Here is a 15699-nt window from a genome sequence, read left to right on the forward strand (position 1 = left end):
AACCTCCAACCCACCTGTTTGGCATGTATTGCATTATACCAAACAGAATATGCGTACTCTGACGCAGAATAGCATAGTGCCATTGCAAAGGTTCATAAAGTTTCTGTTTGATTACTGTAATATAGCCAGTTTACGTACAAGTTTGTTCCTGGCGTAAAAGTTTGATTTGCAGTTCATGTAGTACTCCTTGAAAGTAGGAGATCTATCAGGTATGATACCCTATACACTCTGGATCTCACAATGTTCCTGTCCGAACATGACCATACTATCTTTAACTTGCGACAAGCTTCTCTATTTCTCAAGGTGGAATATTTTAATGATCTAAACAGTCGTGGAAACCAGCTGTATGTGTCCTCTGTTATGTTCAAAATGTGCAGCAAGATGTTCAAAAGTGATTCATAACTGACTTTCACTTTTTTCTGTATTGCCTTGTCATGATCGGTCAGTCTTCGAGCACCTGGTCCCAATTTCTTTTCTTCTTGACCACTTCCGGTGCCTGTCACATGCAAGACCTACCGCTGAGATCTTCGTCATCCAGATTTGTTTGACAATCTTAAGGATGTAAATTCAACTAAATACTTAGGGATTACAATTACAAATAACCTAAATTGGAACGATCACATACATAATGTTGTGGATAGAGCAAAACAAAGACTGCGATTGATTGACAGAACACTTAGAAGGTGTAACAGGTCTACTTAAGAGACTGCCTACACCACTCTTGTCCGCCCTATTATGCAGTATTGCTGTGCGGTGTGGGATCCGCCTCACGTGGGACTGACGGATGACATCGAAAAAGTTCAAAGAAGGGTGGCTCGTTTTCTGCTATCGCGAAATAGGGGAGATAGTGCCACAGACATGAAGACATGATACGTGAATTGGAGTGGCAATCAATAAAACAAAGGCGTTTTTCGTTGCGACGGGATCTTCTCATGAAATTTCCATCACCAGTTTTCTCCTGTGATTGCGAAAGCATTCTGTTGGCACCCACCTACACAGGGAGAAATGTTCGTCAAGATGAAATAAGAGACATCAGGGATCACACAGAAAAATTTAAGTGCTCGTTTTTCCCGCGCGCCGTTGGAGAGTGGAACGGTAGAGAGACAGCTTGAAGGTGGTTCATTCAACCCTCCGGTAGGCACTTTATTGTGCATAGCAGAGTAATCACGTAGATGTAGATGCAGATGTAGATGTAGTGGAAACCTCTACAATAGTCGGAACTCATGTGAGAGTGCATTGTTGCCACACGCTTCCACGAGCTCACAGTGGACTGTTACAGCTTCGCTCCCATTTCAAATGCAGAAAACGAATTACTGAAAGATGGATCACTTTATTAATGCCCTGCGCCAATTTGTTTTGCGTCCTACAGCCGCCAGTCCGGGTACTGTGGCGAGGGGTTTTCAGTCTATACCAGGACCGCAGACAAGTACCTGCACAAAATAAAAATGTTATTATGTTTTCATTTTCAGGTGAAAGTTAAAACTTTATGACTACCTCCTGCGAGAGCGGCCCAGAGCATTCGTATTGTTTCGGTAGTCAGCGGAGGTCTAAGAACCTTATTAGGTGGGCATGTGGTTGCCGGCATCTTTCAAAAATGGTTCAAATGGCTCTGAGCACTATGCGACTTAACTTCTGAGGTCATCAGTCGCCTAGAACTTAGAACTAACTACACCTAATTAACCTAAGGACATCACACACATCCATGCCCGAGGCAGGATTCGAACCTGCGACCGTAGGGGTAGCCCGGTTCCAGACTGTAGCGCCTAGAACCGCACGGCCACTGCGGCCGGCTCAGCATTTTTCAGCAGGTCGGAAAGCACCTGACAAGGGAACCTCCCCATCGCACCCCCCTCAGATTTAGTTATAAGTTGGCACAGTGGATAGGCCTTGAAAAACTGAACACAGATCAATCGAGAAAACAGGAGGAAGTTGTGTGGAACTATGGAAAAATAAGCAAAGTATACAAACTGAGTAGTCCATGTGCAACATAGGCAACGTTAAGGATACAGTGAGCTCAGCAATGCCGTGGTCCTGTGGTTAGCGAGAGCAGCTGCGGAACGAGAGGTCCTTGGTTCAAGCTTTCCCTCGAGTAAAAAATTTATTTTCGCAAAGTTATGATCTGTCCGTTCGTTCATTGACGTCTCTGTTCACTGTAATAAGTTTAGTGTCTGTGTTTTGCGACCGCACCGCAAAACCTAGACGAAAGGACGTGCCTCTCCAATGGGAACCGAAAACATTTGATCGCAGGGTCATAGGTCAACAGATTCTTCCACAGGAAAACACGTCTGATATATTCTATACGACACTGGTGACGGCATGTGCGTCACATGACAGGAATCTGTTGTCGACCCACCTAACTTGTACACTTGGCGAATGGGTAAAAAGATTCTTCTACCTTGCTCTATTTAGGTTTTCTTGTGGATGTGATAATCACTCCCAAAACAGTGATGAAAACATAAGAGCTTGTGACATAAATTGAAAATAAAAAATAAAACTTTTCACTCGAGGGAAGACTTCAACCAAGGACCTCTCGCTCCACAGCTGCTCGCGCTAACCACGGCACTGGTACGCTGATAGTGTCCTTGATGTTGCCTAACTTGCACATGGACTACTCAGTTTGTATATTTTGCTTATTTTTCCATAGTTCCACACAACTTCTTCCTGTTTTCTCGATTGATCTGTGTTCAGCTTTTCAAGGCCTATCCACTGTGCCAACTTATAACTAAATCTGAGGGGGGTGCGATGGGGAGGTTCCCTTGTGAGAGTCGGTGTCAGGTCGAGTCATCGGTCCGGCACGAAGCCGGAGGCCTCGGTTGCGCTAGACTCCAGATGAGGGCGTGGGGAGGCCGCGTAGCTGGCAGAGGATCGCGGCCGGTGGCTGGTGCAATGCCAGGCCGGGACAGGGAGGAGCCAGGAAGGCCGCCGGGTCTGCTCCGCCCTGCAAGTGTCGCGGCGCGTCCTCCGGCCATCCGCGTCCCTCCGTATATAAGCTCTGCGGCGGGCCGCTGTCGGCAGACGGGCACAGTTCATCAGCACATCCACCACCTCCGCCGCCGCTGCTGACATGAAGGTCCTGGTGAGTGCCACGGCCCTACACGCGGCTCTCTTTACTTTAAGTTCAATTACCCACTTAGCAGGTGTAGACAGATGTGAAAATCACAAAACTATCAGTTTAATAAGTCACAGCTGCAAAATACTAATACGAACTCTATACAGACGAATGGAAAAACCTGGTAGAAACCGACCTCGGGGAAGATCAGTTTGGATTCCGTAGAAATATTGGAACACGTGAGGCAATACTGACGCTACGGCTTATCTTAGAAGCTAGATTAAGGAAAGGCAAACCTACGTTTCTAGCATTTGTAGACTTAGAGAAAGCTTTTGACAATGTTGACTGGAATACTCCCTTTCAAATTCTGAAGGTGGCAGGGGTAAAATACAGGGAGCGAAATGATATTTACAATTTGTACAGAAACCAGATGGCAGTTATAAGAGTCGAGGGGCATGAAAGGGAAGCAGTGGTTGGGAAGGGAGTGACACAGGGTTGTAGCCTATCCCCGATGTTATTCAATCTGTATATTGAGCAAGCAATAAAGGAAACAAAAGAATAATTCGGAGTAGGTATTAAAACCCATGGAGAAGAAATAAAAACCTCGAGGTTCGCCGATGACATTGTAATTATGTCAGAAACAGCAAAGGACTTGGAAGAGCAGCTGAACGGAATGGACAGTGTCTTGAAAGGAGGGTATAAGATGAACATCAACAAAAGCAAAACCAGGATAATGGAATGTACTCGAATTAAATCGGGTGATGCTGCGGGAATTAGATTAGGAAATGAGACACTTAAAGTAGTAAAGGAGTTTTGCTATTTGGGGAGCAAAATAACTGATGATGGTCGAAATAGAGAGGATATAAAATGTAGACAGGCAGTAGCAAGAAAAGCGTTTCTGAAGAAGAGAAATTTGTTAACATCGAGTATAGATTTAAATGTCAGGAAGTCGTTTCTGAAAGTATTTGTATGGAGTGTAGCCATGTATGGAAGTGAAACGTGGACGATAAATAGTTTAGACAAGAAGAGAATGGAAGCTTTCGAAATGTGGTGCTACAGAAGAATGCTGAAGATTAGCTGGGTAGATCACATTGCTAATGAGGAGGTATTGAATAGAAGTGGGGAGAAGAGCAGCTTGTGGCACAACTTGACTAGAAGAAGGGATCGGTTGGTAGGACATGTTCTGAGACATAGAGGGATCACCATTTTAGTATTGGAGGACAGCGTGGAGGGTAAAAACCGTAGAGGGAGACCAAGAGATGAATACACTAAGGAGATTCAGAAGGATGTAGGCTGCAGTAGGTACTGGGAGATGAAGAAACTTGCACAGGATAGAGTAGCATGGAGAGCTGCATCAACCCAGTCTCAGGACTGAAGAACACAACATCCACTTAGTAAGGAAAAGTCACTTAAGTCCCGTCCGAGGCCCACGAGAAAGCCTTTGGAGCGTACGTCACAGCACGTGACACTGCATGTCTTACGAGTGCCAGCAGCCGTCTCCGGAGGGTAACGAATAACTATTCCAGACGAGTTTAATAATTCTTGACTTCGTGTTTAAATTCACGCAAGCCCTCGATAGCACACGGCAAAGCTAAGACCTTGAGTGCGTACCTTTTGATTGACATATTGAGTTGCCTTGAGCACTTATCGGAGCCGAGCGTTCGCAAAGTGTGGCGGACATGCTGGTTTGTGTGACGTCACAAGTTTGCTGTAGGCCCCGTATTTCTCGTGGGGCCCGCTTCCCGTCTGTCTCTCTTGGTCTAGTGGCACCTCCAGTAGATATTGGTAGGATTAATTATAAATTACGGCACGTTAAGGAATTTTTTCTTGAGGTCAGTTATTTAGGAGTAAATATCCTTTCCCAAGCGAATCTCTCCCTAAAAATGCTCTTCAGCCGCTGTCCAGTTCCTCATAGTATTCCCTCTGTGGAAGCCCTGTCGCCAGAAACGAACTGGAAGATTGTTTGGTCTAACATCAGCCTCCCGATTTTCCCGATTGAAGTGGCGCCCTTGTGGTACCAAGTTGTTAATGATATTGTGTCTACCAACGTGCGAAATTTTCGTATTGGCCTCAGTGTAACGGATCGCTGCAATCGTTGCCATGAAACTGATACATTATCTCATCGGTTGATTTCCTGCGGTCATGACCATTGGAGATGGCTTCGCCGACAACTGGATTTTCTCCTCAGGACGTCGGAGGCGGCTATCTCGGGGGAGATTCTCGTGCTTTCCGATTCAACCTTCTTCCCTCGATCGAAGAACAATACCATCATGTGACTTGTTGGTCATTATGTCCACTACGTGATGCTGAGTGGATATGACGCAGATTCGTGTGACTTTTCCCAACACATCGCCACAGCACATTGGACATGGCTCAGGATGCCCCGTTATCGTGAATTTTTTTCTAATATGTTGTATCTTGTTTTTCGTCGACAAGGCGTTGGATGAGTTGCCATTTCCCCCATTTTTTATTTTTATTTTTGTGGACACTTCTGTGGATTTAGATGTTCCACGACGTAGAAGTGACGCAAGAAAGAATGTGTGGGCACGTTAAAATTGACGTCCCATTCCCTCCTATACGTTTTTATGATTTCCCCCTATTGTTTTTGTCGAAATGACTTCTTCTGTTTTATTTTAATTTATTGCCTTCAGTAAGTGTTTTGGAAGAAAAAAGAGAATATTTTCGTTTTTTGAAGGAAAACAATGCCATTTGAGTGTATACTTCGGTGTGTTTCCTGTGTCGGAAAAAGAAGAGGGATTAAAAAAAAGTGTAAATCATTGTGCATTCTGGACTTGTGGTGCCCTGTTCGCGTCCAACTGTGTTTTTTTTGCCACATAAAAACAATGTTGGACTGATAAGAGGTTCATATATTTAGGGTCTGGGGGAAAAAAAGAGCCTAGCGCCGTTGGCTGTTGATGGCGAAATCCCAGATTCGATTCCGGCGCGGTTCGGTGGTTATCTTCGCCAGGAGATTGGGTATTTGTGTTGTGCTCCACGTTTCATCTCATCTTCGCTCGGAAGACGCGCCAGTTGCCGAAGTGGCGTCTAATAGGCATTGCACCAAGCAACCGAAAAATTCCGGATCGGGGCTTCCGGCCACTAATGCTGTTAGATTATTTTTGCGCTTAATCTTTTCTGCGAACGCTAACATGAGTCCACCCTATATGGGATGTCAAATATAGTAGCTCCATACTAAGTGTTAATTGCGTGAAGTATAGTTTACAAATTAAATAATCTTTCATTTTAAATTTATTATGAATTTCTTCTCGAATCCATAGTCATTCAATTTTGTTTGTATTGTTTAACTCAACCCGTCTTTGTATTTACCTAAATATTAACATTCTTAGGAATCACAGTTTTGCAAAGCACTTCCTATTAAAGCGAACGTTTTCAGTTGGATTCATCAATCTAGCTTTGTTCCACTAGTACGTAGCTACCTCAGAGTCCTGCACTATAGTCCTTCTAATATATTATTTGCAACAGCGTCCACGGCCGAAATAAATTTTACGAATAACAATAATTTGCCACTGTCGTTACTTGTGTTAAAATATCCTTGTATTTTGTAGCCTTCGCTATTGTACAGTTTCGGCTGTGTTAGCCATTTTGAAGTGTATGGGACAACCCGTCAGTCGATCATACTTTGAATACAGAAAACTTACTTTATACTGGAGTTTTGAGATCGGTTCCCTTGCTCGCAGAATATAATAATGAATTAAGGATGTTTTCCCATTTTTTCAAAAAGCCGGACCCACCCTTAATTCTTTATAGAAACTTACGCTGACCATACATTGGTAAAATGCGGTGGGGAGGCAATTTCTAACGCAGTGGATATTCTGTACGAAAGCCAATTTTTGGCTTGATGCTGTGAGATGCCTACTGATTTTCTCGGAGATGCAATACTTATCGTCTTCGTGCGCTGCGTGACGTTAGTAAAATTTCCAGTGTTATTACTGGACAGAATCTCCCGAGAGTCACTGTTTAATCGTAAAATTATGTTTATGTAAAATCCTGTAATGGTCTTTCACATACGACAGAACAAGCTGATTCATTGTTGTATTACACAGTAGTAAACTCAAGAAATTAAAGTTGCTTGATAACCGTTATGCGCTTGTGTTGACAGTACACGAGTATTTTAGATACGATGTTATTCATAGTAAAATACCTATTCATCTGTTTACACGACTACAAAGACGGGGAAAAAGATAACAAGCCTGAAGAGTACTCAACGAAATAAAGTACCTGAGATACATTTCCTTTGTTACGAACGGGAAACGCTTCATGGACTTGCGGGAAACAGAAAAATCTTTAAGAGAGTTCAGTTTGAATTCAGATATTCCCAAACGTTTGGAGAACAGAACAGATTAGACACAAACAGAACGCAGTTCGAATAATCGAAGGATGTAGATGAAGAGTGTGTAAACGAGATGAAATTACGCATTTCTTTTTCTCAATTATCTGTTGAAAAGCCAATGACGGAAATGAAAGATCAGATCAAGGACAGAAGAAACTGTGAAAAACGATTCAGTTTTCAAACGAACAGCCAGTGAGGAGAACCGAATGGCATGAATTAAATTTATGTGATTCGAAGATAGAAGCATTCACAGCTTCTCACTAATCGTAGAGAAAAAACAACAATGAGGCGACAGGAATTGCATAAGCTGCAGAAAATAACACACGCAAAAGCCTGTATTGTCACATGCGTACACCGATAATGACTCCAGGGGAAGGAAATACAAACAAGAACGACTTCTTTAGTTAGTCGTTTCCACCAAGTCTAACCTAAAACGAATCACCATGAAGCAATTATTCGACTACGACGGAAATAATTAGATATGGTGTATATTTTCAGACAAACAAATGATTACTATTTCAGAAAAATTGGATGACTTATTCGAAAGAAAGATCTTCACAAACTGAGCAAGTAAATAACGCACTAGTCAACCTCTGGCCCTCATGTAAGCAATTGTTCGGCTTGGCACTGACTGATAGATTTGTTGGATGTCCTCTTAAGGGGTATCCTGCCAAATTCTGGACTCTGTGGTCACTTCACACCATGTGTTGCACAAAAATCTCAAATTAACAACGGCAAATTGTCTCCAGAAGTCTGGTTATACGCTGTTACTGAATTGATCTCTCAGTTCAGAACCATTTCAACACTTGCAAACTCTTTTAAGATTTCCGTATTAAAAAAGTAACTTCATGGATCACAAATAATCATTAAATCCCCATGTGATATACTACGCACCACTCTAAATTAAAACACCACCTCTGCCCAACAGAACACCCAGAATTGTCTCCTCCATTGCACGAGGACTGCCACCCTATTCTTCGATTTCGCAAGCTCCAAGCAGCTGCACGAAATTGTTTCAATATTCAGCCTTTCAGACGATCAGCCATAGGAGCAGGATGCAGTCTTTTTAGTTGACATAGCAAAGTTCTATTAGCTATTATCAAAATCTTATATACAGCAGATGTTGGAAAACAACTAACATAAATAGCCCTTAAGCCTTAATGATAGGCACCGACCACAAACACCTCGAAGAATTACTGAAAGCCCGATCCATTATATCCATGCTCGACAAAGTCGTCCTTCAATCGTCTCTTGGAAACCAACCGCAGTGTCAACAAGAACGAAGAGGACGAGGCTACGGAATTGTATGTTACAAAGGGATATGGTGACAGGAAGCAACTTGGTGAGCCAAGGAGAAGCTAATTTGGAAATATCAGCGGTAAAAATTGTATATGGAGATGACCACAATAGACAGTCTCAGTTGGAAGTCGTTTACAGTAGTTATGCATGTACAAAAAAGATTATGTAGGACAGACTAGCGCGAAGAGTTGTATAAACTACACTCCTGGAAATTGAAATAAGAACACCGTGAATTAATTGTCCCAGGAAGGGGAAACTTTATTGACACATTCCTGGGGTCAGATACATCACATGATCACACTGAGAGAACCACAGGCACATAGACACAGGCAACAGAGCATGCACAATGTCGGCACTAGTACAGTGTATATCCACCTTTCGCAGCAATGCAGGCTGCTATTCTCCCATGGAGACGATCGTAGAGATGCTGGATGTAGTCCTGTGGAACGGCTTGCCATGCCATTTCCACCTGGCGCCTCAGTTGGACCAGCGTTCGTGCTGGACGTGCAGACCGCGTGAGACGACGCTTCATCCAGTCCCAAACATGCTCAATGGGGGACAGATCCGGAGATCTGGCTGGCCAGGGTAGTTGACTTACACCTTCTAGAGCACGTTGGGTGGCACGGGATACATGCGGACGTGCATTGTCCTGTTGGAACAGCAAGTTCCCTTGCCGGTCTAGGAATGGTAGAACGATGGGTTCGATGACGGTTTGGATGTACCGTGCACTATTCAGTGTCCTCTCGACGATCACCAGTGGTGTACGGCCAGTGTAGGAGATCGCTCCCCACACCATGATGCCGGGTGTTGGCCCTGTGTGCCTCGGTCGTATGCAGTCCTGATTGTGGCGCTCACCTGCACGGCGCCAAACACGCATACGACCATCATTGACACCAAGGCAGAAGCGACTCTCATCGCTGAAGACGACGCGTCTCCATTCGTCCCTCCATTCACGCCTGTCGCGACACCACTGGAGGCGGGCTGCACGATGTTGGGGCGTGAGCGGAAGACGGCGTAACGGTGTGCGGGACCGTAGCCCAGCTTCATGGAGACGGTTGCGAATGGTCCTCGCCGATACCCCAGGAGCAACAGTGTCCCTAATTTGCTGGGAAGTGGCGGTGCGGTCCCCTACGGCACTGCGTAGGATCCTACGGTCTTGGCGTGCATCCGTGCGTCGCTGCGGTCCGGTCCCAGGTCGACTGGCACGTGCACCTTCCGCCGACCACTGGCGACAACATCGATGTACTGTGGAGACCTCACGCCCCACGTGTTGAGCAATTCGGCGGTACGTCCACCCGGCCTCCCGCATGCCCACTATACGCCCTCGCTCAAAGTCCGTCAACTGCACATACGGTTCACGTCCACGCTGTCGCGGCATGCTACCAGTGTTAAAGACTGCGATGGAGCTCCGTATGCCACGGCAAACTGGCTGACACTGACGGCGGCGGTGCACAAATGCTGCGCAGCTAGCGCCATTCGACGGCCAACACCGCGGTTCCTGGTGTGTCCGCTGAGCCGTGCGTGTGATAATTGCTTGTACAGCCCTCTCGCAGTGTCCGGAGCAAGTATGGTGGGTCTGACACACCGGTGTCAATGTGTTCTTTTTTCCATTTCCAGGAGTGTAGTTTGACCACAACGACATCTCAACCTCGTTAGTCGCGTAGTGCTAGAACATTCGAACTGAACCACTGAGGCCTCGGTGAGACTCCCAGTACGCGCCGTGTTGCAGGTGCTAGTGTGCGCTCTGGTGGGCTACGCCGCGGCCAGGCCCGGCTACCTGGGTCTGGGGCTGCCCTACGGCCTGTCCTACGGCGTCCCCGGCGCCGTGTCCGCTGCGGGGCTACCTGCTGACACGCCGGAGGTGGCGGCCGCCAAGTCGCGCATCCTGGCCATCCAGGCTGCCGAAGCAGCCCGCAACGCCCAGGGAGTGCCCGTGGTTCCGGCACCCGCCGCTGCGCCGGCCGCCGCTGCACCCGGCGCCGGTCTCGCAGCCTACGGGCCGGCCAACATCGTCATTGGACCTGGGGGCGTTCCCCTGGACACCCCTGAGGTAAGTCAGTCGCCCCCCCCCCCCCGTCACCAGTTAAGCAGAAACCAAAACGATCACAGAGGTGATCTTTATTTTCCTTTTCGAGGACTAAAAAAATGGCTCCGAGCACTATGGGACATAACATCTGTTGTCATCAGTCCCCTAGAACTTAGAACTACTTAAGCCTAACTAACCTAGGGACATCACACACATCCATGCCCGAGGCAGAATTCGAACCTGCGACCGTAGCAGCAGCGCGGTTCTGGACTGAAGCGCCTGGAACCGCTCGGCCGCAGTGGCCGGCTTCCACTTGATTTGGGTTGGATTGGGTTGGGTTGTTTGGGGGAAGAGACCAAACAGCTAGGTCATCGGTCTCATTGGATTAGGGAAGCTCGGGGAAGGAAGTCGGCCGTGCCCTTTCAAAGGAACCAACCCAGCATTTGCCTGGAGCGATTTAGGAAAATCATGGGAAACCTAAATCACGATGGCCGGACACGGGATTGAACTGTCGTCCTCCCGAATGCGAGTCCAGTGTACTAACCACTGCGACTCGATTTGGGGGGGATGTCTAAACTCAAGTGAGCTTTTTTCTTTTGACTGGTTTGACGTGCCCCGCCACGAATTCCTGATAGCACTTGCAGATTACGTCCTCTATTATTTATTGGATACAGTCCAATCTCTGTCTTTCCCTACGGTTTTTATCGTCCACGGCTCCCAATGATACCATGGAAGCTATTCCCTGATGTCTTAACACATGTCGTTCTTCTCCGTATCTTCCATATGTTCCTTTGAAAATTCCCCTTAGAAAAAAAATTATGAATGACAGTGCTGGAAAACCTCTACGTTGTTAGATTTTCAAACGGTTGAACAAAACTGAACGTATTCAAACAGGTCTCTCTTTACTTGTTCTGATCATCACTAAACTGACACACAATATTTTTAGCGCAACGCCATCTGACTCTCAATAATCCCTACAAAAGAATGGCCCTGACTAACAATAGCCTCACAAAAATCTTGGTTACTCGAACTACTGCAATACAGCGAGCGCCAATACTGGCAGCTAAGTAAAAGATTCTAACTACTGAAGGCACTAACTATTGATAGGCATAGTTAGCAAATGAAAGATTTTGGTCGAAAACAAACAATGTATTTGCCTTAATAATGTTCGAAAGTCCTCATATATATATATATATATGATGTCCAGTATTACAAATTTACTCTTTCTCATGGATACATGTCCAGACAGTCCGCTCTCAAAATTCTGCCATCTCTCTCCCCACATCCACCACTGCTGGAGGCTCACCAACTGCCCAATGCTACGCGCTGTTCTCTCCCCACATCCACCACTGTTGGTGGCTCACCTCCAACTGCACCACACTGCTACACGCTACACGCTGTTCACATCCATCTGCCCAACACTACAATAGTGAACATTCCAACAATGCCAACCAGCCACAGACTGCACACAGCACAATCAGTGATTTTCATACAGAACCCTACGTGGCGTTACCAACAAAAAAACTTAAACAGCCTACTTACACCTTCCTTCGCCGATTCTGCATTCCCTGTCTTTCAGTACACTTGAACTTCAACATATTTCTATAACACCACATCTCATACGCTTCAATTTTCTTCGTTTTTTATTCAAATTCATTTCGACAACGTAAAGAAAAGAGGCAAAATTAAGTCGTGGTTACTTTATGCGTTGTACCTGAGCATAGTTACACTTATTAATGTTTATACGCTTTTTCATTCTTTTAAAGACACAGAAACGTATTGTTTGTTGTCACTAGTCATCGACCTTCTGCTTCTACATTCCAGATGTGAAGTTAACGATTGCTGAGCTATTTCGCTAATCCCATAATGTTCAAACTCACGTAAAAGTATTTCAAGGTTCACACAATCGCTGCAGTTCTTAAATCAAAGAAAATACTTGAAGTATGATTCCACAGTGTTATTACAAACTTTCAGAGGTGTATGAATAAGGGTAAGGGACCCTAGTTCAGGAATGTCCGAGTCGAATGTTACAGGCGAAGGTCGTTCTGATACCTCTCGATGTGGCAGTCTTGACGAATGGCGAGCGACCATCAGGTTTATGTCCCACAGCTACCTGGGGCGTCTTCACTGGTCATCGGGGTCATTTCAAAGTGGAACTCGTCACATAACTCAATTATACTCCAGTCAATGAGATTCTAGGCCAAAGACGTGTGTAGAGACGCTCCTGACATCGGTAGGATACCAACCTCAATGTCGCCCACCATGTGATCCAATAAGAAGGACCGAGCGAGGTAGCGCAGTGGCTAGCACAATGGACTCGCATTCGGGAGGACGACGGTTCAATCCCGCGTCCGGCCATCCTGATTTAGGTTTTCTGTGATTTCCCTGAATCGCTCCAGGGACATGCCGGGATGGTTTCTTTGAAAGGGCACGGCCGACTTTCTTCCCCGTCCTTCCCTAAACCGATGAGACTGATGACTTCGCAGTTTGGTCTCTTCCCCTAAAACAACCCCAACCCCAATAACAAGGAGTAGTCTGGGTGGCCCTTCTTTTCATAGCATAACCCCTTTTGTTCTCATACTCTGTACCCCTCAGCACAGCGGTGCGTCGACGTTATTCGACGCCCCTTTTGTTGCTCTTCAAGGCAAGCCATCCTGGGCTCACAGTTCAGCAAGATAATGCTAGCCACGACACGATGACAGTTTCTACTGACTCTGTTTGCCCGCATCTCGTGGTCGTGCGGTAGCGTTCTCGCTTCCCACGCCCGGGTTCCCGGGTTCGATTCCCGGCGGGGTCAGGGATTTTCTCTGCTTCGTGATGGCTGGGTGTTGTGTCCTGTCCTTAGGTTAGTTAGGTTTAAGTAGTTCTAAGTTCTAGGGGACTTATGACCACAGCAGTTGAGTCCCATAGTGCTCAGAGCCATTTGAACCATTTTTTTTGACTCTGTTTGTCCTTTGAACCCTACCTTGGCGAGGAAAGTCGACGGGATTTGCCCCAGTTCACAACGTTTGGCGCATTATTGGCACGGCCCTCCAACCATCAATGGATTTCGACGATCTAACGTCCCAATTGAACAGAATTTTGCACCATGTCCCTCAGGACGACGTCCAACAACTCTGCCAACCAATGCCAAGCCGAATAACTGAGCCAGGGCCAGAAGTGGACCTACGCGTTATAGACTTCTCAGTTTGTGAAGCTCTTTCTCACGAGTAAATCATTCAATTTTTGTGAAACTATAATCATCTGCTTGTTTGTACACGTACATTACATCTACCACTTTCAGTTCCATTCGGACAATGGATTCGTGGTGCGTCGTACTTTTGTGTACAGTAGAATGAACTGAATGATGGGCTACCGTGTTAAAAAAAAATTACAGCTTCATTTGTGTTCAGCGGGATGCTGAGACTGGCACTGTGGCGTTTTCCGCAGGTGGCCGCAGCGAAGGCGGCGCACGCGGCGGCGCAAGCGCAGGCGGCCGCCGCCTCCGCCGCCGCCCCCGCCGCCCCCGCAGTGTACGCCCCCGGCCTGCTCGGCCTGGGCCTGGGCGTGGCCGGCGCCGCCCAGGTGGCGCCCGACGGCACTCTGCTGACGGCGCAGGGCGTGCCGCTGGACACCCCTGCCGTGGCCGCCGGCAAGATCGCCGACGCCGTGGCGCACCTGCAGGCCAAGGCTGCCCTCTTCGGCTGAAGCGACCACTAGACCGCCTCCCGCGTGTGCGGCTCACCGATATGTACAAACCCTGTAACTTAGACTTCGTAAATAAACTCACATGACGACTGCTGCAAGTACTAAACTGTGTTCTTCGCTTTACTCTCACACCTTATTGACATTCAGTACCGATTTAATGTTATTTATTGTCGACGGAATGGATGTAAGGGGACCACCACACTGCTTGAAGAAATGTAATTTCGATGTATTGGTAACGCGCTGCCTGCGACAGAAAATATCTTTGCTGCAATAGAGTCGCAGATCAGAGCAGCCCAGGCAGTTGTTGCAGTCGCTCGCTGCTACAGGGCAGTTGTAGTCTGTCGCTGGTAAAGCGCAGTTCATAGCCATTAAAATAATAAAAGTGATAAAATTTTTTTAATATCCTAACTCATGAAAATTGATAAATTTTGGCGTAAGCAGCACTTCGACAAGGCCCTGTGAAATCAATCTGAATAAACTGAAAAATTCTTATCTCATGATGGTGTCGCCGGATAACGCTCTCTATTGAGGGTGTTACAAAAACGTACGGCCAAACTTTCAGGAAACATTCCTCACACACAAATAAAGAAAAGATGTTATGTGGACATGTGTACGGAAACGCTTAATTTCCATGTTAGAGCTCATTTTAGCTTCGTCCACCTACACTCAATGGAGCACGTTATCATGATTTCATACAGGATACTCTACCTGTGCAGCTAGAACATGTGCCTTTACAAGTACGACACAACATGAGGTTCATGCACAGTGGAGCTCCTGCACATTTCAGTCGCCGGTCGAAGTGGCCGTGCGGTTAAAGGCGCTGCAGTCTGGAACCGCAAGACCGCTACGGTCGCAGGTTCGAATCGTGCCTCGGGCATGGATGTTTGTGATATCCTTAGGTTCGTTAGGTTTAACTAGTTCTAAGTTCTAGGGGACTAATGACCTCAGCAGTTGAGTCCCATAGTGCTCAGAGCCATTTGAACCATTTGAACATTTCAGTCGAAGTGTTCGTACGCTTCTCAAAAAAAGATTCTGTGACCGATGGATTGGTAGAGGCTGACCAATTCCATGGCCTCCACGCTCTCCTGACCTCAACCCTCTTGACTTTCATTTATGGGAGCATTTGAAAGCTCTTGTCTACGCAACCCCGGTACCAAATGTAGAGACTCTTCGTGCTCGTATTGTGGACGGCTGTGATACGATACGCCATTCTCCAGGGCTGCATCAGCGCATCAGGGATTCCATGCGAGGGAGGGTGGATGCATGTATCCTCGCTAACGAAGGACA

The 15699-nt window shown here is 46.5% G+C and overlaps 1 protein-coding gene across 1 annotated transcript; it reads left to right on the plus strand.

Annotated features, from left to right (window-relative positions):
• Positions 1–2967: 2967 nt before the first annotated feature.
• On the plus strand, positions 2968–14518 carry LOC126177011 (cuticle protein 18.7-like). The gene is made up of 3 exons (XM_049924231.1): positions 2968–3076; positions 10429–10749; positions 14155–14518. The coding sequence occupies exons 1-3, from the start codon at positions 3065–3067 to the stop codon at positions 14410–14412; spliced, it is 591 nt and encodes a 196-aa protein (XP_049780188.1). The 5' UTR covers positions 2968–3064; the 3' UTR covers positions 14413–14518.
• Positions 14519–15699: the final 1181 nt, after the last annotated feature.

The sequence above is a fragment of the Schistocerca cancellata genome, chromosome 3 (genome assembly GCF_023864275.1).
Source record: "Schistocerca cancellata isolate TAMUIC-IGC-003103 chromosome 3, iqSchCanc2.1, whole genome shotgun sequence".
In the NCBI taxonomy this organism is placed as follows: Eukaryota; Metazoa; Arthropoda; class Insecta; order Orthoptera; family Acrididae; genus Schistocerca; species Schistocerca cancellata.

Excerpts from the sequence above, each read along its gene's own strand:
- LOC126177011 (XM_049924231.1), top strand. Across the intron at positions 10,750-14,154 it reads TTCCCCTGGACACCCCTGAG|GTGGCCGCAGCGAAGGCGGC; the intron begins GTAAGTCAGTCG and ends CGTTTTCCGCAG.